At 41.9% G+C, this 23193-nt stretch overlaps 2 protein-coding genes across 3 annotated transcripts; one reads left to right on the forward strand and one right to left on the reverse strand.

Annotated features, from left to right (window-relative positions):
* Positions 1-6000: 6000 nt before the first annotated feature.
* Positions 6001-8834, reverse strand: LOC146702217 (diamine acetyltransferase 1-like). The gene is made up of 6 exons (XM_085469029.1): positions 8567-8834; positions 7533-7584; positions 7371-7451; positions 6596-6697; positions 6477-6517; positions 6001-6391 (listed from the first exon to the last, which is right to left on the reverse strand). The coding sequence occupies exons 1-6, from the start codon at positions 8627-8629 to the stop codon at positions 6215-6217; spliced, it is 516 nt and encodes a 171-aa protein (XP_085325155.1). The 5' UTR covers positions 8630-8834; the 3' UTR covers positions 6001-6214.
* Positions 8835-12171: 3337 nt separating this feature from the next.
* On the forward strand, positions 12172-22723 carry acot9.1 (acyl-CoA thioesterase 9, tandem duplicate 1). 2 transcript variants are annotated; one of them, XM_085468988.1, is made up of 16 exons: positions 12173-12360; positions 13931-14034; positions 15511-15537; positions 15933-15978; positions 17303-17473; positions 17938-17975; positions 18881-18964; positions 19062-19165; positions 19296-19369; positions 19964-20031; positions 20112-20223; positions 20318-20408; positions 20544-20629; positions 20712-20799; positions 21459-21609; positions 22161-22723. In XM_085468988.1, the coding sequence occupies exons 1-16, from the start codon at positions 12347-12349 to the stop codon at positions 22214-22216; spliced, it is 1314 nt and encodes a 437-aa protein (XP_085325114.1). In that variant the 5' UTR covers positions 12173-12346; the 3' UTR covers positions 22217-22723. The 2 variants fall into 2 exon arrangements, with proteins under 2 accessions (XP_085325113.1, XP_085325114.1); XM_085468987.1 differs by lacking the exon at positions 15511-15537 and having other exon boundaries at positions 12172-12360.
* Positions 22724-23193: the final 470 nt, after the last annotated feature.

Genomic DNA, 23193 nt, shown 5'->3' on the forward strand with positions numbered 1-23193 from the left:
CTGCATTTATTTTTCTCTTTTGATAGTTACTCATAAAAATGCATATTTAAATTATTATTATTATGTGATTACATCCTTAAATCTCACCTGTATGTTGTAGTAAAGAAAAATAGATCTCACTGTTTTCACAAAGACAACACAAAGTGCTGAACGGTGCAGTTCCTCTAACGTCCACTAGAGGCTGGGCCTAAAGGTTAGTCACCTCTCATGGATTCCCATGCACATCTGTACCACATCTGTACATTTAATTGCTTTATAGAAACTGTCCAGAGGGGATTTTATTTTAATAAGTTATCCGTTTGGCTGCTGGTGAGCCTTAAAGTGAACAGCTGTCACTTACAGCTCCACGTAAATTAGCGGCTTCGCCTCCACCGACAGAAGCACAACAGAAAAACCAAGAGGACGACCTGGACGTTGTCCAGCGTTGTTCTTTCTCACACTGTTGGTGCTGGGAGGTTAAAGACCAGCTAATGCCCACAGTGACCGTATGGGATGTTTGAGTTCTCACTCTAAAATTAAACTCCGGAGGAAACTATTACTGGACGAGTTTCCTGTTTCCTGGCCGTCTGTTTCTGATCCTTTGATGTTTGAGAGTTCAGGCTGCAGACTCTGGACTCGTCAGCATGTTTAGCAGGGATGCTGAACAATCCAAGGCCTCGGATCAAAGTTTACATTTCTGTCTAAAATCAGCTCTGTGTTTCCTTTTGGGGCCCTGCTGCTCTCGGCGGGTCCATAAAATGTGACAAATATAAAACTGAAGCAGTTCCATATTTATTCATACAGAAAATAATCATTTTGGGCCTGATGGTGGGGCTTTAATTGCTCTCAATTGCAGTTCTTTTTATGCAAAAGCTTTAAACAAATTAATATTTCCCTCAAAATCTGACTTGAAATACATCAAGTCAACCCTGTATTTTTGAGTGGATTCTAGTTATTGCAGTTACATAAAACCAGCAACACAAACCCTCAAAAACAAACAGGTCGGGTTTATTTCAAAACGACTGCTGACCAGAGTGCTGCGCGAGTTCTTGAGAAATATGTTTTTCTGTTTTATGAGAAACGCAAACATCAGCCTTTCTGTGACGTCGAAGCTGATGTTTGCTCTTAAGCATCAATTCAAAGTGAGCAGGTCAGATGTGAAGCTGTAGACTCTCACAGAGCCAATAAAAGCTGGTTTTATTGCTACACTAACTTTGGTATTTATAACTAAGGCATGCAAAATTTAACCTCAGTACTTTTTATATTTTTGAAATTACAGGTCATGAAAATACACGATGCTTTCAGCATTTTTAAGTCCCGTAACTACAGGCGATATCTACATGAAATTTTCAGGGCTAAAGATTTGCAGCCAAATTAGCTTCAGGCCACAGGTGTCGAACTCCAGGCCTCGAGGGCCGGTGTCCCTGCAGGTTTTAGATGTGTCCTTGATCCAACACAGCTCATTTAAATGGCTAAATGAGCTCTTCGACATGTCTTGAAGTTCTCCAGAGGGGCCTGGTAACGAACTAATCCTTTGATTCAAGTGTGCTGACCCCGGGTGAGATCTAAAACCTGCAGGACACCGGCCCTCGAGGCCTGGAGTTCGACACCCCTGGGTTAAAGCATACGAAAGATTCCAGCCCTGATTCCTTCTGTGTCTCATTACTTTTCTATTACTGTTGTATTTTAGCACTCATGATTGCCGCTCATGGCTCAGATTCACAGTTTAGATACTTTAAATCGATCAAAGCTCCTTTTTCCAGATTTGGTTGCTTTTTTCACTCAATTTCTCCTTGAAAACGAAGGTTTTGGACATTGATGCCTGAAAAGAAACTGAAACTGACAGACTGTAAAACATTTGTGTGTCATGCAGAGGCTCACACCCTGCAAGAAAACAGGAAAACCTCAAGTAGAAGTACCTCAGTGTCAAAAACAGTACTGCAACTGATAAGAGGCTTTGTTACTGATGAGATTAAAAGACACTGAGCTGTGCAGCCAGTAATGACAGTGAGAAACACGCCCGTGATCCAGTACAGCAGGGTCCCCAGTCCCAGTCCACGAGGGCCGGTGTCCCTGCAGGTTTTAGATGTGTCCTTGATCCATCACAGCAGATTTAAATGGATAAATGACCTCATCAACATGTCTTAAAGTTCTACAGAGGCCTGATAATGAACTGATCATTCAGGTGTGTTGACCCAGGGTGAGATCTAAAGCCTGCAGGCCCTCATGGACTGGGATTGGGGACCCTGCAGTACAGCTTACATGTTGCAAGATGTGTTAAGTTGTTTACGCACATCTGAATAAGAATTAAGGAACTCAGAGCTGAGGAAGAAGAGAGAAAGCACAAACAGCAGCACATCCGCTTCCTGTTTGTCTGCGGCCTGCTGGGTTTTTATTTCAGCTCATGCTTGTTAGAAATCAGATGATTTGGCTTCTTGAAAGTGCCGTGTTGTTTTTTCAAAGGAAGAGGAAACCTGCATGAACCCAGAGCTCCGTCACGTGTTCAGACGGATTAAAGGAAGCCAGAGACAAAGAAAAAGAAAGCAGATGTCAGTTAAAGTGCAAAGACTCTGGAAACGTGTGTTTTAGTCTCGTTAGCTTCGAGTGAGGATGTTTGAGAGGTTTTCTAACTTGTCTCCACCTGTAACCCTCGTGTTTAGTATACGTGTGTTTTTAAATGCTGAATTTGCCTTGTCATATTGTTTCAGAGTAGAGAGCACAAACTTGTGTGTCGGTGTGTTAGTTTAGAGTCAGGGTTTGTGATTGATTCACTTCAGCAGCTATTTTGATGTCAAGAGACAAAAGCAGACAAAGTCAAAGAGTGATGACCTGTCGGCTCAGGTCACAACGATCCCGCGTCCTCACACATCCTGTTTTATTGTGGTACGGACTTTTGTTTTCTCGTTCTGCTTTGCCCTTATTAGTTTCAATTAGCCCTGTGTTTATACTCGTCGCTTCGCATCAGCTTTCAGATCTGTTTTACCTCAGCTCTCACTTCCTCGCGCTTCACTGTCTATGATATTTATACAACTTCTTTGTGTTTCATTTCAGGACTTCTGAAACCCTTATTTCCTGTAGAGTTATGCACAGTTCAAGTGCATAACTGCTCACGTGATGAAGTCAGTGTTTGCACTTATCTAATGTAACCGCTTAAACTTAAATTAGTTTTTAGTAGTTCAAGTAGTTCACAGCATCACTGCTATGATAACACTAATTATGTTTATTATGAGAAACTGGAGGGCAAACGTTGGTCTGTGGTGTTTAGGAACTGTGTGCAGGAGGTCAGTAGAGTAGCGGTGCAGCAGACACTGCACTGTTGGATGGAGTCAGCGTTTATGTGCAGGGTGTAATTGAATGATTTGGGCTTTAAATCCCACACAGCAGCACATAAAGTGTAATTACACACAGCTGCATGGTTTCAATGCGCCCAGCACGCCCGGTGATGAGGGAGCGCCTTTCTCTCCTCAAACCAGGCGGCTGGAAGTGAAGCTGGAGAAATCAAGAGACTCTGAGATGGAAAAAGAAGTCAAAACTATTCAGGGGGAAGTTTTTTCCTCTCCTTTTATGCTCCTTACACTCTGCTTCCCAAACAAACCTCCCTTTAAAGGCCCAGAGTCTGAGACTTTGAGGAAACCGGCCCTCGGAGATAAATGACCTCACCGCACAGACATTCTGTGGAAAACTGTGTAATGAGGCTGCTGCTGTGTCAGTGGGTTTTAAATGATGTCAGAGGGTTTTCCAGACTTCTCATGTTATCAGCACAAGTCTGAATCCAGCCAGCTAAGACATCTTGTGGGGTTATATTCAGTAACGTAAACAAAACAAACCACAAAGAGGAGACTACGAGCCCTGAAGCATAGCGCCTGTGCAGCTAAGCTTTAAAAACAGTGGATTTATCCACATAAGGATCCTTATGTTGATGCATATGAAAAGCAAAGGTGGGAGTTTCTCAGATTGACCTGATTTTAGATGGACTTGATCATAAATCAGCCCTGGAGGCCTGACAGGCGTCACCGGATAAATTCACTGACCTGCAGAAGCATTTCCTCCAGCTGATGAAAGCTTAACCAGAAATATAATTTAATAATTCAACGTAAACGAGACTGATAAGATCAGTTGTTAAAACAGCACAGAGGAAGCTTAGAAGCAGGACCTGCAGCCATAATCAGAGGAGACACTGAACTTGTGCTGACAGGCGAACAGTAACTTTGCAGACAGACAACCGTCTGTGAGGTTAAACTTTACGACACGACTGTGCTTTTTCATCATTCACTGTTTCGTTATCATGTCCCTGCATCTTTATGGCAACGAGATTTCTTCTGGAACAATCTCCAGTTATGATAAGAGCTATAGAAAACTATTAAAACATAGTTCAGGCCATTTAACTGAGTTCACAGTCCAGCCTTTGACTGCTTTATGAGTCCAAACGAGGCTCCACAAAAACATCTGATAAACTGAAAACAGAGGATGCGTGGACACACAGTAACAGTATGTACTGTTTGTGTTTGCAGGGGCTCCATTTCCATTAAAACTATTTTTGAACTGCAGGTTTTATCTTGCACGAAGAAGAACAAAAAACCTGAATTCATTTTATAATCTGAGTTTTCCTTGCAAACGTTTCCCAGCAGCATCAACATAACTGCAGAGCTGCAAACCAGTATGTAAAAGCTTTAAGTGCAAACATAGGTGAAATACAGTCAACAAGGCAAGAACAGACGGTTTCATTCTAAAGAGCTTTAAAGTCAATATTTGGTGTGGCTGCTGTCATCCTGCACAGCTGAACTCTCCTCGGGAGCCTTAAGAGCTTGAAAAAAGAAGGCAGCTGGACTTTGTTAGGTTTGTGAACTAATCCAGGAGGCTTCTTCAGTTCTGATCATGTGTGTCATCACCACGGCTGCCACCCACGATGCAGTCTCGAGAACCCTTCACACCTGGCCTCAGGTGACCTCAAGTGTTTTCACGCTTAATACTCAGTGATGGTAATGACCCACGCCTTTCTCCACACCCATCGTCAACGACCACCTCCAAACAGGACGCTTTTGTTTTTAGAACTGAAGTTTAAAGAAGTCCACTTTCTTTCTTTTCTCAGGTCTGTGGGGCGACGACGACCTGGGTGAGAAGCTGCAGTCGTGCTCTCCTGCAGCTTTCTTTCAGCACTGTTCTGGAATAATTCTCCGGGCTTCAAGGACATTAAAATGTCTGCCCGGCCTTTTGGTCCCACGCTGCTTCAGTAATGTTGATGTCTGGCTTCTGGGAAGGCCGTGCTATGACTCTGTGCTCTAGCATGTTCGGTTATGCTTTTAGTGCCCTGACATTCAGGGGTCAAGCTGAAAAGTGAATCTGTTGTGAATCACATTTTCCAAGATGGCATCGTACGCTGGGTCAGATTACAATGGTGCTTTTGTGTTCATAATTTCATTAATCTCTTACTGGCTGACATTAAGCTCCCAGTGACAGTTTTGCTTCCCCAAATATTTGAAACCTTAGATTCATCTGTATCAGACCTGTTTGCTCTCATTTCTTAAGGACATGTGGGTCATATGCCGTGTAGCTTACTGCCTGCCACTTCTCCAAGGTCTCAGCCATCAGCTCTTTAATCACCTTGATGCAAATACACAATTTTATTCCAGTCAAATATTCAGCTTTTGGATTTTTCAGTCTTAAAAAAGGGGAACCAACGTGTTTGTGACAGGCTGCTAGTAACAGTTGTGTGTTGACGACACCGATCCAGCCCTCAAGTTAGTTTCTTTTTAAATAAGTGAGTTGTAGGTCTTTGTTTGGTGGCCAGAGTGGCAAAAGAAAGACATCATTCTGTAAAGGTCAGCGCCACAGACTGGATGAGTGACTTAAAACCAGGAGAACTTAACGTCAGAATCTTCCTGATTCAACATAAGGACACGAGTGGACTCCTGCACTGTAGGTGACACATGGCCTGGTAAAGTTTTCTAATGAGTTTGAATTCTGTGAAGGAAACTATGAATTCAAGTGCAATCAAAGGCAAGTATGTAACCAACTGAAGAATGACAGTTGTGTGCGATTAGCAGTTTTTATTTAAAGCTAAAAGTGATTTTAAGATTGAATAAAGACGAGTAACTCTGTGACAGATTAGACACAAAAGGCTCACTAAGACTACGAACTACAGACAGATTAAATACACCAGATTACTGTGATAAATGCTGCATTTCAAAGCTGAACTCTTCTGAAAAGCCGAGGCGCGTCTGCTCGGTCAGGCCTCTTATTCCTCAGATGGAGCGGCCATCTTGACGAGGCTGTCCTTGTCGAACCTGAAGAGCCTCCATCCCTCCTCCTGAGAGAGGTCCTCGGCACCACGCCGCTTGTAGAACTGGACCGACGGCTCGTTGTTCTCCGCCACCACGAACATCATGCCGGTGCAGCGCGTCTTCATCGCCAGCTGGAAGAGGACGGAGAGGAGTTTAGGTTGGTGCGCTCAAAAGAACAGCCAAAGTCAGGATGCACTTTAGTTTGTAAACACTCACATTACTGAGGTTCCGCAGGATCCCTGAACCGATGCCCAGACCTGCAGAAAGAGGAACAATTCAGGCATCAATGAAGCTGCAGAGCAGGAGTGAATGTAAACAGATGGAGATGTTTTTACCTCTGTACTCATCCATCACATAGAACTCCTCCAAGTAGAGCTGCTTGCCCACCCAGGGGTCGTACGTGAAGTAGTACATGGCGAAACCCACCACCTTGCGATCTGCAGGGAGAAACGACCATGTTAGGCTGTTAGAAACCAGACATCTCATTCTTGAGATTATGTGGATAAAATATATGCTGAGACTATGCAGAGCAAATAAAAGCAGGGCTGAGGTTTAATGTTTTGGGAATAACACCAGGCTTACAAGCTGTGGAGGCAAATTCTTGTTTAAGATGTGAACAAAGAGACAGTTGGGCAAAAATAAATAACTGCAACACCAGAAATGGCTCCATGCAGGAAAACTTCTACCTTAACCTTCAACCTCCTTCTTAGGGGAAATCTGCCAGAACTTTCTCGGCCTAATCAGACTGTTTACGAGCGTCTGCGCTGCAGTCACTGGGAATGTGTCCAGATGGTGCCTCCCCTGTAGGTCAGGCACAAACTGTACTTCTCTGTACATCTCAATGGAAGCTACGTTGTGAAGAACAATTAAATAAACGTGTTCAGGGGGACTAACACCTGCAGGCGAGCGTCTGACTCTTGGCCTGTATTTACAAAACCAGGATGCACACCCTGTGGAAACGCCGTCTCAGCAGATGGTGGGAAACATTTACTCTCCTTATCAGGTGACATGATAACCTGACGGTTCCTGTGGGAAACTATTCAAGCCTCAGGCTGAAAACGATCCTCCAAGTGTTTTTGCTCCAGAAAGAGGATCCGTGGCGTTTCGTACCTTCACTGCTCTTCTCTCCTTGGATCTCAGTGATGATGCAATGGTAAAACGGGGTGTCACCGAAGCCATCCTCAAGGAGCTCTACAGGCAAACACAACCTTTAATTATTTACACAACAGAGCAGGTAGTCTTTTAGTCGTGTGCAGGTGACTTTAAACTCACCTTTCTCAGTCAGTGTCACCTGGTGCTCCATCTCCTCGTATTTTGCAAGTTCCTGGAACAACAATGGGATGATGTCATTCGTAGTGCGACACAGCACTCCTGATGCCGTTTCATTTTTATTTAGTCCAGAATCCGGTTTGTTTTGAGCTCAATTTCTTAAACAAGCAAAGTGTATTGCAGCTCTGCAGCTCATCCAGTATTCTAACAAACATTTTATTGTGCGACAAGTCATTTATTGATTAAGAACACAAAAGAATCATTGTAATAATTGGTCAGTATCATTGTGGTGATTAAGATGTGAGCGTCGAGGTTTAGATCTTTTCCATCACTTCACTTTTATTCAATGGGAATGATTGAGCAAATTCACAAGAAATGAATTGACGTTAGGGTCATTAAAAGGACCAGAAAGGAGGGAGGTTGAAAAAAATAATCTTCTCTTTTTACAATTGTATGGGAACAATTTAAAATGGCTTTACAATTTACAAGCCAAAAAGTTAAGTGGAATTAACTAGAAGGAGCCAATTTTATTTATTTTTTAAAGCCAAGTTTACAAGTAAAGTCGATAAGGTCCTTTAAAGTCGGTATATTGTGTAAACTGAAAATGACGTTAACTTTAACTAAGAGGCCTCTAAACGCCCTGATGCTAAATATAGGCGCCACCAGTTTCCAGATCAAACCGGCACCCTCTTCGGGGTTTCGCAATGTCGCTTGTTTTGTTTTGTAACGTTTCCGCGTCGGGGTCAGCCATGATACGGACACCGCGTCACACGGACCATATTTAGACACCCGGCCGCTCTGAGTCATCTGACGTTAAAGAGGCCTCCGGCTCTGACCTCATTCTCGGACATCCTCAGGAAAGCTCACACCTGCCGATGTTTCGCTAGTTAACGGATTTCCACAGCTAACGGATATTGTAACACGTAACAGTTCCCTTTAGCTTTCGACCGCTATATTGAATTCCTGCTCGTTTCATATCAAATTAATTACGTTTATCCCCAAAACGGTATTTGGTTTTTTTGATCCCACAGGCCTACCTTCACCAGTCGTAATATATCAGGCACGTCTCGGGGTTCAGCTTTTCGTAATTTATACTCCATTTTCTTCTTTTACTTTTTTTCCCTTTCGTCAGAAGTCCTCTGTATGTAAATTGGAAGATTAGGTGTTTCTTCATTCGCCTCGCAGTGGCTTTTCCCCCACAGTCAGCCTCTGGTCCGAACGCGCTCGTCGAGATAAAACATTCAGTATAACTGGCCCTCGGCTGGGTCGCTGCCGCTCTACTGTGCCCCCTTTGTTTATGTCAGGGCTTTTATAGCCGGCTCGCGCTGCAATATAATTGGTCGGTTCACTCAAGTATCGCATTTCTGACAAATCAGCGACACCCCCTGGTCACTTTTTTGTCCAATCGGGGTACAAAGAACGGTCACATGTGGGGGTCCCGTATAATGACTTAGAAAAGCTCATTCATGCTTTTGTAACGTCAAGACTAGATTACTCACTCTATTCTGGTCTCCATGTTACCCTTCTACATAGATTACAGACAGTTCAGAATGCTGCGGCACGTATTCTAACTAAAACCAAGAAGTTTGACCATATTACTCCGGTTCTTGCTGAGCTGCATTGGCTGCCTATCAAATACCGTATTCAATTTAAAATTTTGCTGCTTACGTTTAAAATTATCAATAATACTGCACCAACCTATCTTAAGGAACTTTTAAACCCTTATGTCCCTGCCAGGGCTTTAAGGTCATCCTCGCAGTTATTGTTAGTTCAGCCCAGATCTCGGTTGAAATCTAGAGGCGATCGATCGTTTGCCTTTGCTGCACCTGAGTTATGGAACAGCCTCCCGATTGGCATTCGGGAGTCTGATTCTATTTTTTCTTTTAAAGCACGCCTTAAAACTTATCTTTTTGAACTTGCCTTCTCTACCCGTTAAATGCTGACTGTTAACTGCGACCTATTGCATTAACTTTTTACTATTCCTTCATTCTTGGTGTTCTCTATCATGCGGCACTGGGTCTGCTATAATCTATGTGCTGCAGTCCATTTTATTAGTGGCTTTCTACTGTGAACATTGTCTGCTGTTCTTATTATATTTGATATTAATGCTCTTAACTGTATTATTTTATTGTTTTTTTGTAAAGCACTTTGGTATGCCTAAGGCTTTTAATGTGCTCTATAAATAAAGGTTGTTGTTGTTGTTGTTGTCTGTTTTTATTCTGTCATATGTTTTTGATGGAGAAAAGGACCTGGGAAAGTGTTTTTATTCTTTAGTTAAACAATGTTGAACTAATGTTTAACTAATGTATAAGAGTCAAACAATGTGCTAAATATCTAACACATTAAACAAAAACAATAGCCTATAATTTAAGTTACTTAATCAAAACAGTAACTTAACTGTAACTGTATCTGAAGTTCAGAAAACAACATCAGTTTTGCCCCAGAGATAAGATAAGAAGCACATAGATTTCCAGGTGTTATGAGGACTAGAAACTTTCTTGGGATGATAAGTTCTTCTAAAACAGATCAGTTTGGCACCAAAATAGTTACGTAACAGATAAACAATTAAATGAAGAAATATTGTTTTTACAGTATTTAAAACAGAAATGTTCTACTATACAAAAATGAAGAACATTATCATAAATACAGGACACTCTGGGCAATAATAATAATAATAATAATGAATAATGGATTGGATTTATATAGCGCTTTTCAAGGCACCCAAAGCGCTTTACAATGCCACTATTCATTCACTCTCGCATTCACACACTGGTGGAGGCAGCTACAGTTGTAGCCACAGCTGCCCTGGGGCAGACTGACAATAAGCTACTTTTCTGTGATTCTACACATTTATGATGTAGAAAACTGAGACATATTGTTGAAATTGTCCTTCCTTTTCTTTTAAGATATGTCAAGGATTAAATATTTAGTTGAGTGTCTTTACACTGACAGAAAGGCATTCCTGTTCTCCAAGGAAGTGAAGCCACTCAGCAGGGATCTATTTGGGCAGTTGTTGTGAAGGTTTGTCTAATTAATTTTAAAGGTCTTTGAGGAAAAAAAGAACCACATGTATGGAATCACCAGTTTTTCACATTTCTTTTTTCCTCCAGGGGGTTTAATTTCAACTCACAATGCTCCAGTACAGACTTCAGTTCAGGTCTCTCCCATAATGCCTCTGTCTGCCCACACAAGTGGAATTTTCCAACACCAGCAGACCCTACATATTCATGTGCAGAGTAGCGTGTGTGTAATGATTAGGTGTGGTTAGATGCTTCGCAGACAGTTGTAGCATTGATGTACTGGGGGGAACAATGATCCTCTGAGAACAGGTCAAAGGCCACCCCCACCCCCACACCTGCAACTTAGACTGAAATTGATGCAATACAAGACATTTAATGTCCCTAACAGTGTATAACGTGGTTGTTTTAGTTGCTTTATTTATGACACTTCTTATACGTTATTTTCTTCTCATACATCTTACCGTTGTTGTTCATTCACTTGTAGAAGACGGACCAGAACGTTTGGCTGTCCAGAAAAGTGTTCAGCTTAAAAAAAACCAACAACTAAGGGGAAGGTGTGCCTCAGGAGTATCTTGTAGTGAAAACCAGACACTTTTAACCCTTCTGTTATGTTTGTCTCCAAGGTGAAGGAAGGACGTTCGTGGGTCAGCTTGGGCATGTTTAGTTATCCAAAACAACAAAAAACCCACAGAATAAACATTGTTCATATCTCATTATTAACTCCATTACCAACTATTTCAGTCATTATTTGATGTAGTTGTGTTCTTTACTGCTCACAGATCATGGTTCGATGAGGATATATGACTTTTTTTAAGTACAGTGTTGAATAATGGTAGTTGCCAGCTTGTCTCTCTCTCTCCCATCTAACAGTGCTTGTCTCTTGATTATCAAATCGGATGACTCTGGAAAAAATATGAAGTCTCCAGAGACATTGTGACACAAAATATACGTGTAAATATGTGAAATTAGCTACTTTCATTGTATATGTTGATTACATCTATTAAACCAAGCAGAATAAGTTCCATGTTGAAAAAATACTTTAAAATAATTTTAAATATAATATTCAATTTTGAAATGGATCACTCCGACCTGAAACATATCAGGAGGGTTAAAGGAGAATCACTTTCCCTTGTTTCCCCTTGTGCTTTGTACGCTATGACATGGTAAACACCATATTACAACATGTCAACATGTATCCACTCATCTAATAAATAAAGGAAATTATTTATAGATTCATAAAAAAAAGTACACAAAGAGTGTTTTGATATTTTACTCATGCATACAGTTAGGTTTGTTACTGTTTCACTGACCCACGTTCGACAAAAACATGGGTAATTCAATAAATACAAAGTTCAAGGTTCTGGCAGAGAGAGTAACATTTCGAGAGAAAAAAATAAGAAGGACAAATTATATTAGAGTGGCAGATTTAGGCTAAACGGAAATATCAAAAACAGAAATGTAAAAGTTTTTTAAGCGGCTGTTTAGTGAGCGATAACACTTTTACTTGGAAAATCTCTCAGTGAGCACCACTGTGTCTGTCTGTGTCTAAATTTGTAAGGTTAGCCTGTCAAATAAAGTTCCTGACAGGCTGGACCGAGGGCATCAAGGCCCACGGATGCTGAGCGCTGCGTCATCACGCAGTGGGCGGAGCTGCGTGCCACCGCGGAAGCTACCCCGTCATCAGCCTCTTTCTCTCCTCAAGAGAAAACTGTGATTCTTCTTCTTTTCTCTCCCTTTTTTCAGCCCACCCGCTTCGTTTGGACCCCTCGAGGCCTCGGCTCTGTCATCCCGGTCAAAATGCTCTCACAGAGGTTAGTGACGTAAAACAAAGCTCGTGCACAGCTGTCTCTGCGGCGTCCGCGCTGTTAACAAGTGACCTAAGAGTAGCGAGGGAAGCGAAGCAGCGATAAACAGCGATTTGTGATGGTCCTTTCTCTGTTATGACTTCAGTGGTGTGTAAATGAAGAGTGACTAGTTAACCAGGCCCACAGAGGGCGGCGGTCTGTTTCCACGAAGGGCGTGTCTGCAGGAAATAAAGACAGAGCAAATCAGGAGGCCTCACACAGGATAAACACCGAAGTTAACTTATGACAGCTACACAGGCTAGTTCAGAAACCTCTACGCAGTTTACACTCCTACATGCGCTTTATAAATAAGTAATGAGGTCAAAATGACCACTACGAAGAGTTTCACATGTACAATACACACATAATAATAATAATAAAAAAATCAGTTAAAATGTTTGATTTTAAAAAGACGCTAGTTCTTCTTTTCATCCTCCTCTGTCACTCTTTGCATGTCCTCCTTCACCACATCCATGAACTTCCTCTAACTTCCTCTTTTCCATCCTTTCTCCCCATCTTCACATGTCCAAACACTCATCCTGAGCTGTGTCTCTAATTACTAATCATAACTAATCCTATTCATCCGGCTCACTCCCAGTGAGAATCTGAGCATCTTCAACTCCTCTTTCCATCGTTTTTGTCAGCAGCACTGTCTCAGAACCACAGATCATAACAGGCCTCACTACCATTTTACAAAACTTCCCTTTTGTGACTCTCATCTTCACCTTCATCCTGCCTTCTTCTTCAGCTCTAAGGTTGCTGTCTGTTACACAACTTGAGTGTAACACGAAGAGTAAAAAACAGTGAGACTTCCTAGTTATAAATGCAGTGGAAAATTAGTTAAAAAATCAGAATTAAGTTAAAGATGTAAAATCTGTAAGAAGACGACTGAGAAAGACCAACAATATAAGTAAGACTTCAGAGAATGTTTTAAAAGATACTGATGAAGAAAGCTGAAGGCCCTCAGGCAGGTCCTTCGACAGCTGAGGGGCACAGATGAAACCAAACAGAGATTCGGGGTTTCTTCTACACAGAGGAACTTTAGGTTTGGTCAGATTAGGTCAGAGTCAAAGAAATAATCAGTATTGTTATCAAGTTATTTTTAAATTCCTTTGTCAGAAGAGTTGTGAACTTTTTGTTATTCCAGTCATTGATGCATTGTTAAAAATAAAGGACAGATTGCTGCTAATCCAGGTAACACAGACTCACTGACTTTACAGTTCATGATAACTGTCCTGTGACCCAGTCTAACAATAATTAAGATCATTGAATGTACTCTTATTTTTAAAATTGTATTTTAATCTCATGGAGATTACATTTTAAAAAAAGATGTTCAGAAAGTGGACATGCAGTAACGAGCTATAAATGTGACTAAGCTGCAGAGAGTCACGCTCCTCTCATGGGGGGGCGGTAACAGTCCGTCTGATCAGCTGTTCGGGATCTAAACCGCTCACACGCCCGGCCTGAAATAGAGGCGGTCGGTGTGCGTGCCTGTAACAGGACTTGGTAATTACAGGAGTTTTTCTGCTTGCTTCAGGTTTCTGCTGCTGCGATCGGCCGCGTCCTTCACGAGGAGGTCGTTCTGCACGGGAGGAGCGTTGAAGCAGGGCAAGCAGGGAAAGGCACCTGACATGATCGAGGGTAAGAAAGCAAACGCACTTCCTGTTTCACATCGCCTGATTTAACAGCAAGAACACAGAGAGGTAAAGAGTGAAGTAACACATGTGAAATCAGAGCTATGATGGAACAGTTTACATACATGAAGCTAGTATCAACACAATGCAAATGTCATGTAATATGATGATTATCACATCTATGATGAGTTCCTGTTGCCACCAGGTGGCGTTATGCCATTTTAGAGGCCTCCAGACTCTTAGCAATCAGCTGACGATTGTGGCAGATTAGATATTTATACATCTGAGGTATAGTAAATTCTTGTGTTGTGGTGAAACGTCAACATTTACGATGACACAACAAACCTTCAATGCAAACTCAAAAGTTTCACAATTCTGCATTTGGGAGGTCTTTACGTTGAAGTCACCAAAATTTATTATTTTTATCGCTCAATACACTTAAATTTAATGACCTAGTTGAGCTTAAAATTACATAAATTGTGAACAGAGAATGACAACATGTATTAGGCCCAAGTATTCAGAGTTTGTTTGAAGTTTGTTTCTGTTCTATTTTTATTCTAAATCAATAGAGTAACATTTAGGAGTAAGTGCGCAGAGGAAAGTAAAAGCTGTTTGTAACCACAAAGCTTCACACAATTATGTAAAAATGAAAATCTGCCTCAAGCCTGGAAAATGGAAATTTACCATCCATCCATCCATCCATCCATCTTCATCCGCTTTATCCGAGGCCGGGTCGCGGGGGCAGCAGCCTAAGCAAAGAGGCCCAGACCTCCCTCTCCCCAGCCACCTCCTCCAGCTTATCCGGGGGAACACCAAGGTGTTCCCAGGCCAGCCGAGAGATATAATCTCTCCAGCGTGTCCTGGGTCTGCCCCGGGGCCTCCTCCCGGTGGGACATGCCTGGAACACCTCACCCAGGAGGCGCCCAGGGGGCATCCTTGTCAGATGCCCGAACCACCTCAGCTGGCTCCTTTCGATGTGGAGCAGCAGCTGCTCTACTCTGAGCCCCTCCCGGATGGCCGAACTTCTCACCCTATCTCTAAGGGAGAGGCCAGCCACCCTTCGGAGGAAGCTCATTTCTGCCGCTTGTATCCGCGATCTCGTTCTTTCGGTCACTACCGAAATTTACCTTTAAAGATAAAAAGCTTGAGTTTCTTTAAGGTTTTCTCAGAGAAGCTTTGTTGTGCATCCTGGGATGTTGGATTTGCGTACCTGGTTTCATAAAGGTTGATGAGAGAGAGTGCTGCGACGCCATGAATATTTTCACTGGTTTCCATCATGTTAAGTGTGATTTACTTGTGTAAATGATAATAATAAACAAAGCAAGGCCCTAAATAGGACCTGCTGTATCCTTAGTGGAACAAAGTCTCTGCTGTATTCAGGACAGAAGTGTTTTCACTTTGTACATTTGAGTTTATTCTGGTCTCCTCATGAGTCCGTCGTCCTCTGAGCCCTGTGTGTTTAATCCTTTGTGTTTCTCCACAGGAAATCCACAGTTTCATGTGTCAAATGGTGCGTGTTGGTAAACCAAGATGACAACTATCTGAACTGACGAGCTTATTAATTATCTTCTAATTTACTCTAATTACATTTTAACTCCTCCCTGCATGTTTCCCCCCCACTGTCTCCTAACTGAAGTTTCAGCTTCTGCTGTTCAGCCTTTTCATAGAGCTGCATTTTATGTTCAAAGACGTCTCCTCTGGCAGAATCAAACCTTCCTGTAGCAGGAACTCTCTCGTCTTCTTCCCTCTGTGGCACTCAGCTTCAGTTTTATGTTTTCTTGCTGTTCAGACGTTGCTGAGCTGCAAGTCTCAGATCACATTGTAAAAAATGTGCTATATTTAATGGCAGCCTCCAAACTCCAGTGTTCAGATCTTTCATACATCTGGTTCGTCTTCTGTTTTCAGTGCGAAACAGGCTGAGAGAAATCGTGGGAGCTTCCACAAACTGGAGGTAACTGGCATGACTCACAGTTCAAAATCATCTTTATTTACCTCATGCTGTCTGAAATGAGCTGTTTTAGCTCCTCCCCCTTTAAGCCACCTAAGGCTTAATGCCTTCGATGAGTATATTATTGTCATCCTCTCTCTGTGACATCATACAGACCCAACAGTAGAAAAAAACTGTCAGAAACATGCGTTTTTACACACAGACTGACCTCATTTTACAAACGTTGTGGTTAATATAAACATCAGCTGTTGTAACAGTGTATATATGATAGAAAGTAAGAAAATATAATAGATTTACTTTAAATCTTAGTATGAATCCATTTCTGGTGAAACAAATCTGTTTGTGACTCTCTGCCTGTAAAAGAATCGGCAGCTGGCCTCTCCTTAAAAATCACAGCATCCTTAATCATTTCTCAGCAAATGTTAAAAGCCACCACTCAGTCTGCAGCCTTTGAATGCAGTAATAAATTTTGCTTCGATCGTTACGTTTTGGCAAGATTATCAAAAAAGACATTTTTGGTCATTTTGCTTTCACAGAGTTACTTTTGAGTTTGTTCATTGGCTTTGTGAAAAGCTGTCTGGCTGGATACTTGAGATTTAGGATTGTCCTGTTGTTACCTGCGGTCGTTCAGTTTTGTCAGACAGCTTTAGTACTGTTAGAGGTTCCACAGGGTTCTGCTCTCGGACCCCAGATATTTTATATTTACGTGCCAACACTCACTTGAATAATTATTTAAAAAATCCTCAGCATCAGATGTTATTGTATTGCAGATGACACACATATATATGACTCCCATATCGTTCCTCTCTCATCTCATGTTACTCCTGTAATTTTATCAGTCTATTAAATCTGCTGTAGAATCGTCTTTTTTCTGGTAAGAAAAAAAGGCCGGTCATTTTTATCTGGAGGAATTTTGAGAAAACAAGTAAATAATGTGTTCATTTCCTGTCTGTTAGATTACTGCTGTTCACTTTTCAGTACACAATTGTTAAAGCTTTTAGCTTCCAAACCCCTACACACCTAAATCCAACCCTCACCTTCAGTATTTCTAACTGAAGTCCTAAAAATAAAGCTGACTGAGCTCATTTATCAGCAGTTAGATGACACATTTTTGCTGTTTACTGTAATTACAGGACTTTTTTATTGCTTTTTTGCTTAATAAATATTTTAAAAGATAAATCTAAAGAAAAAAGTGGTGAGAAAGTGGGACAAAACTATCGTATAATCAATAATAATAATACCAATGAAATATATTTACATGAACAAATCCAGGGAGTCTATTTTTAACATGTTATATTTAGTGATGCGGTCTCGTTCTCGTCTGCAGCGACCATCAGCAGGCCATGGCGGAGCGTGTCTCACTGTCATCCATGTTGGCCAAATCTCAGAACGAACTTCCTGCCAAGAGGATGAAGGACAGCTACCTGGAGGTGCACCTGCCCCTGGGCTCTGAGCCACAGCTCAGGGAGAAGTATCTGACCTACCACAACACCGTCAGGTAAACACGCAGAAAGCGGAGACAGTAAAGTGAGTGAACGGGCAGACCAACAGTACGTTTACCATGAAAGGAAAATCTAAGAGCTACATGACAGTCTGATAAATCCATGTCTCCTCCATGTGAATGGTGACGGGTTCAGTTACATTCTTTGTATTGGATAAGCAAGAACCTCCAGAGCCAAAAGCTGCACTTCCCCTAATGGCCACTGGAGGCAGGCTCCAAAAAGACCCCTGTGTTAAAGTGTCTGTTTACAGTAGAAACAAACTTGTTTACAGCATGCTGCAAAAACTTCATAGCTACTGTACTGACTGCTTTTATGACTCGCCTGTTTAAATGCTAGAAATTGAACCCTGTGTTTGTGCGCAGTCATCAGAAAATGAATGCAGCCTGCTCTCTGAGTAAATGTGGCCCAGTACGTCTGCGCTTCAGTTTTGACCTTCTAACTGTTTTCTGTCTCGTTTCAGGTTTGGCAGAATCCTGGAGGACTTGGACAGTTTAGCAGGTACACAGCAGATTAGATGATGGGGAACTTCACTCATTCAAGCACTAATTACACAGTTAGGTTCATTTAAACTTGGGCGCTGAAATATGGACAGGAAGTGTAGACTCTCAGCTTTTATTTGAGGGTATCCACATTCAAACTGGATGAAATTGTTACAGGAGTGTTAAAATCTACAGTTTGGTACATCCTGTGAAAGAAAGAAAGCACTGCTGAACTCAGCAACGCCAAAAGACCTGGACGTCCAGCCATCGAAGTGAACGATACTCTCCAGGAGGTCTACCATAAAGAGAAGCGGGTGTGAAAGTAAATACTCAGGGTTCACTGCAAAGCGAAAGCCAGTCATAATCCTCAAGAAAAGAGAGGCTAGACTGGGCTGGACAGGACAGAAGGGGCCGAATCAATGCTGATGTGTTCAGAGACGTACTGTCTGCTCAAACCCAGCTGAACGCAGTCAAACCGATTGGGCGGCGTTTCATAATACAGATGGACAATGACCCCAAACATATAGCTAAAGCAACCCACTCCTGAATGGACCAGTCAGTCGCCTGAGCTTAACCCAGCTGATCATGTATTTCAGTTGTTGAAGATTAAGCTTTGAACAGAGAGACCCACAAACCAACAGGTAAAGGCCTGGCAGAGCATTAACCAGGAGGAAACCAGCATCTGATGATGACCATGAGCTCAATACTTCAGGCTGTGATCACCAGCACAGGGTTTTCAACTAAGTATTAGAAATTAACGTTTTGTTTTGAGTTATTTAACTTGTCCACCGAAATGAAAGGATTCAACCCACTGAATTAAAGCTGAAAGTCTGCATGTGGGTCATTTCAAATTCACTGTGGTAATGTAGAGAATCTAAATATTTATGGACCTAACTGTAATTTCTCCTCTTCTTTCTTCCTCAGTCCTCATCTCTTACTCTCACACCTACAACTCAGAACTAAAGAGGTCTCCTCTGTCTATTGTCACCGCCCTGGTGGACAAAATCGGTAAGAATCTCTCGGGTACAGGGTACAATAAACCACTTTGGTTTGTTTACCACTAATATCTTTGTGTGTGTGTGTGTGTGTGTGCGCGCTTGGTCAGACATGAGGCAGCACGTCATCTACCCCGACTGCGACATCAAGTTCACAGGTCATGTGACGTGGGTGGGGAAGTCCTCCATTGAAGCCAAGATCCACATGTCACAGGTGGGCTCGCCTAACCTGCTTACTCGACTATATGCAATATATACAAAGAGAGTAATTAAATGAAGAGTCTTAACCCTGTTTATGCTCGCTGGTGGTGTAAATAAAAACCAAGTGTTTGTCTCTCCTGCAGTACCGTGACGGAGCGTACGCCTCCGTTCTGGATGCTACATTCGTCATGGTGGCCCGAGACCCAGGAAACAAGAGGTATTACATCCTGTACAGTGCCAGTGCTTTTATTTTGAAAAAACACGAGTTTAGAGAATCCCATTTCTAGATCCCAGGGCCCTTTTTTTTGAAAATCTGACATAGTTGTGATCAACAGAACCAAAAGTCATTTTATTTGCCTACGAAACACAGTTTGGGGGTTAATAGGATCAGAGTTACCCTGAAAGTAGTGTTATAGTTTCCATGTTGCAGAGGCTGTTAGGGTCCAAGAGACATAGATCTGATCGACTCTCTGAGTATCTTACCTCACAGAGATTTAAGAGTTGGGATTAATAACTATGAGGAGCTCTCTGCCCAGCACTGTACATCTGGATTCTGTCCTCTGCTCGTGTGCTGCCTCAGGAGATTTTGCATTATTATTACATTTGTTTGTTTTGGCTCTCTGCATCGAGAAAGTGTTTTCATTGAGGACTAATTATGTGCACGGAAATCATTTTATTTCCCATTTCCTGTGCAGATTTATTTTTGCATAGAGCTTTGCTTCTCAGTCCTAAAAGTGGCACGGTAAACTCATGCTGTGTTTCTCTCATACTTATTTAATACTCTGTGTTTCTGCTTCTTTTCCCTTTTCAGGGCAGCGTTTGTAAATCCACTGACGCCTGAAGGACCCGAGGAAGAACGACTCTTGCAGGAAGGCGAAGGTGAGAGCCGATGAAACAATCGCAGCTTTTATGAAGAGCGTAGTCTTTGCACGCTGATCTTGACGCTCACTCTCCTCCAGCTAACAAATCCCGCCGTGTGGAGCTGAGCACTGCGTCGCTGCTGAAGGTCGCTCCCACACAAGAGGAGAGGACGGTCGTTCACGGCCTTTTCCTCAACACCCTGGACACCAAGTACGACTGAAACATCACAGGATATCATGAGGATGTTATATTTGCTTCATATATTAAGATACACTCTGTTAAATCTCTGTGGATGTTTCTGCAGCACAGTCAGTTTCCGCAGCAGAATTCTGCCCCCAAACTCAGTGTGGATGGAAGATGCCAAACTGAAAGGATTGGAGATCTGCCATCCTCAGGTGAGAGGACGGATAAATAATAAGAAGGAGAATTTATTTCTACACTGAGGTTCATTTTAGGCTGTGAATATATGCAAGGTGTGATTTAAAAAATCTTAAACTTAAAAAACCTGTTTCTGTGTTTGTGTTGACCAGGAGAGGAACATCTTTAACAGGATATTTGGAGGTTTTCTGATGAGGAAAGCTTACGAGCTCGGCTGGGCCAACGCCTGCTCCTACGGGTGAGACATTTAGACTAAAGGGTTAAAGAAACATTAAAGAATAACTGCTGTAAATGTTGTTGCTCCTTGCCGTGTGTTGCAGGGGTTGTCGGCCGAGTCTGGTGGCTGTCGATGATATCCTCTTCCAGAAACCTGTGGAGATTGGATCTTTGCTGATGCTCTCATCGCAGGTCAGAGCATCTTCTTTATAGGTGGACTACCTGTATGGCTTTCAGAGTTAGAGGCCAGCCAATGGAAAAAAAAGGGAGGAGTTAGATTAAAAAAGTGAAATATTTCACTTGGAGCTGATGGAGACCAAAAATGGAGCTAAAGTAAAGTGATTGTCCTTTAAGAGGAATGTAAGATGATGTTTATTTGCCAACTTTTTACACCTACAGCACTTTTTGTAAAAAATTATATCATAGGAACTAGATGTTTTTTTTACATGTGTTTTTGTGACTGAGATTAGACCAAGAATGAAGATGTTTTGAACTGAATTATCGGAGGTCACCTCTACTGCTCCATATTCTTATACTTGGACTTTGCTAGAGAAGCTTTGGATGATTCAAAGTTCAAAATAATCCTGATTTTTCTGACACCTTGGAGCAGCCTCTCAGTGAATCCTGTCTCTAAAACTGGCCTTTTTAGCCCCGCCTCCTTTAATCGAACTTTCCTCTGATTGGCTAAACAAGAATTAAGCAACACGTTTCTCTGTCCACCTTTAATATGAGCATCCAGCACTGGAACAGGAGACACGAGACAAAAAATAAGGACAATAATTACATGAACAGGATAAATGATGTTTTTATGTCTTTTTTGTGCTTCGGCTGTTTGTGTCTTTGTTTTTCAGGTGTGTTACACTCAGGGGACGTACGTCCAGGTCAGAGTTCACAGCGAGGTGTTTGACCCGCTGACCCGACAGCACAACACCACCAACATCTTCCACTTCACCTTCACTTCAGACCGCGACGTCCCCAACATCATGCCCAAGACTTATGGAGGTGAGCCGGTGCAGACAGGAAACAGTTAAAAAAAGAAATCTGATTTATATCCATGTCAGTAAGTTCCTTTCAGAATAAATCAAACAAACTTCCACGTTCAGTGCCGAAAGAAATCAACTATTAAAACGGTTGTTAAATGTTAATTTAGCTGCTGGTTGTTATGATCACGCGTTCGTTGATCGGCACTTCTCGCTTTGACTCACTCTTTTCTACCGAGACATTTACTGTGTCACGTTTTAAAAACTAGGAATAGTAGATGTTTCAGCAGCATTTTCAGCTTTTTTTCAGGTTTCCATGACAACCTGTTGCAATTTTATTACTCACTGGGTGCAGCGTATGCAGGCAGGTTAATCTACAGGTGACCCATGATGTTAGCTCCTCCACAGCCACCGAATAAAAGCCAAACTTTAAAAACTTAAAAACAAATCCTGCACATAGAGTTGTTGATTAATCTGGGATTACAGATCTGACTTGTTCTGTATTCAAAGATCAAACTGAAAGGAAGGAGAACAGCTGTGTGTACTGATGTGGATGTTTTGTGTGTCTGACAGAGTCGATGCTGTACCTGGACGGAAAGAGACACTTTGACCAAACCGTGGCGTGCTGAGGCGTCAAACTGAAGCCTTTCAGCATCCAGATGCCGAGCTCCAAGTGTTTCCGTGTTGTTGAGAATAATGAATGAATTTTAGGTTCTGACATATAACGGTTTCTGAATTTTGAACAGCCCACAGGCACTTTGTTTGAATCTTGTTGCTTCAGTCGATCTGGAGGTTTACAAATTGATGTGTTTGGCGCACTACAGCAGAAGATGCTTTTCCCCCCATGTTTCTCTATTTTATACTCTTATCATTTTTCCCACTTGTCAGTGTTACAGCCTCTCAACTGTAGAAAACGAGGTAAACACTCCAGCCCTTCTCATCATAACCTCATTCACTTCGACTCCTCGGTGTTACGATACAGCGTGTTACGTTTTTATATCTCACTGTTGCTTACACGCACAAACAGCTTTTCCTTTTTACACTTTATTATGATGCTGCTGCAAAAAGAACAAGGGTGTCAATTCTCTGGCCTTAACTGGTGTATTTACTCGAATGCAATAAAAAAGTTTTATTTATCTCGGTGTTACAGTTGTTCCTGTGTGTTTGTTTTTATTTCATTCTGTACAGCTGACGCTCGATCACTGGTTAATTTTGCCACGTAAATATGAGAAACCAGCAGCTTTGCCTTGTTAACACACAGCAGCGTTTCTTATTTTGACATGTTTAACCTCTTGGTTTGCAGTAAATAATGTTTGTGACAACGGCCTGATGTATGTTACTTACCAACAGTTCGGTAAAGATAACCACACCACACAACCAATGCTAGCTTTTTGATGCCTTTTATTTTCTGTTTTTCATCTATGATCTGTAAAGTGCACAGCTAAGGAAACCTCAGAACAGTGTCAAAGCAAGAAAAATAACCAAATTTTTGGCTTTCAAAATAATCTGTTATTAAAAAATAATTTCCCAAACAAAAGAATAAAATAATGAACTATTTATTTAATCTATCGTTGAGTGGAGGCTACAGGTCGAGCCAGGGTTTAAA

Source organism: Copadichromis virginalis, linkage group LG9, assembly GCF_057382275.1.
Source record: "Copadichromis virginalis isolate Kocher_CV1m ecotype Utaka linkage group LG9, C_Virginalis_male_GT1.1, whole genome shotgun sequence".
In the NCBI taxonomy this organism is placed as follows: domain Eukaryota; kingdom Metazoa; phylum Chordata; class Actinopteri; order Cichliformes; family Cichlidae; genus Copadichromis; species Copadichromis virginalis.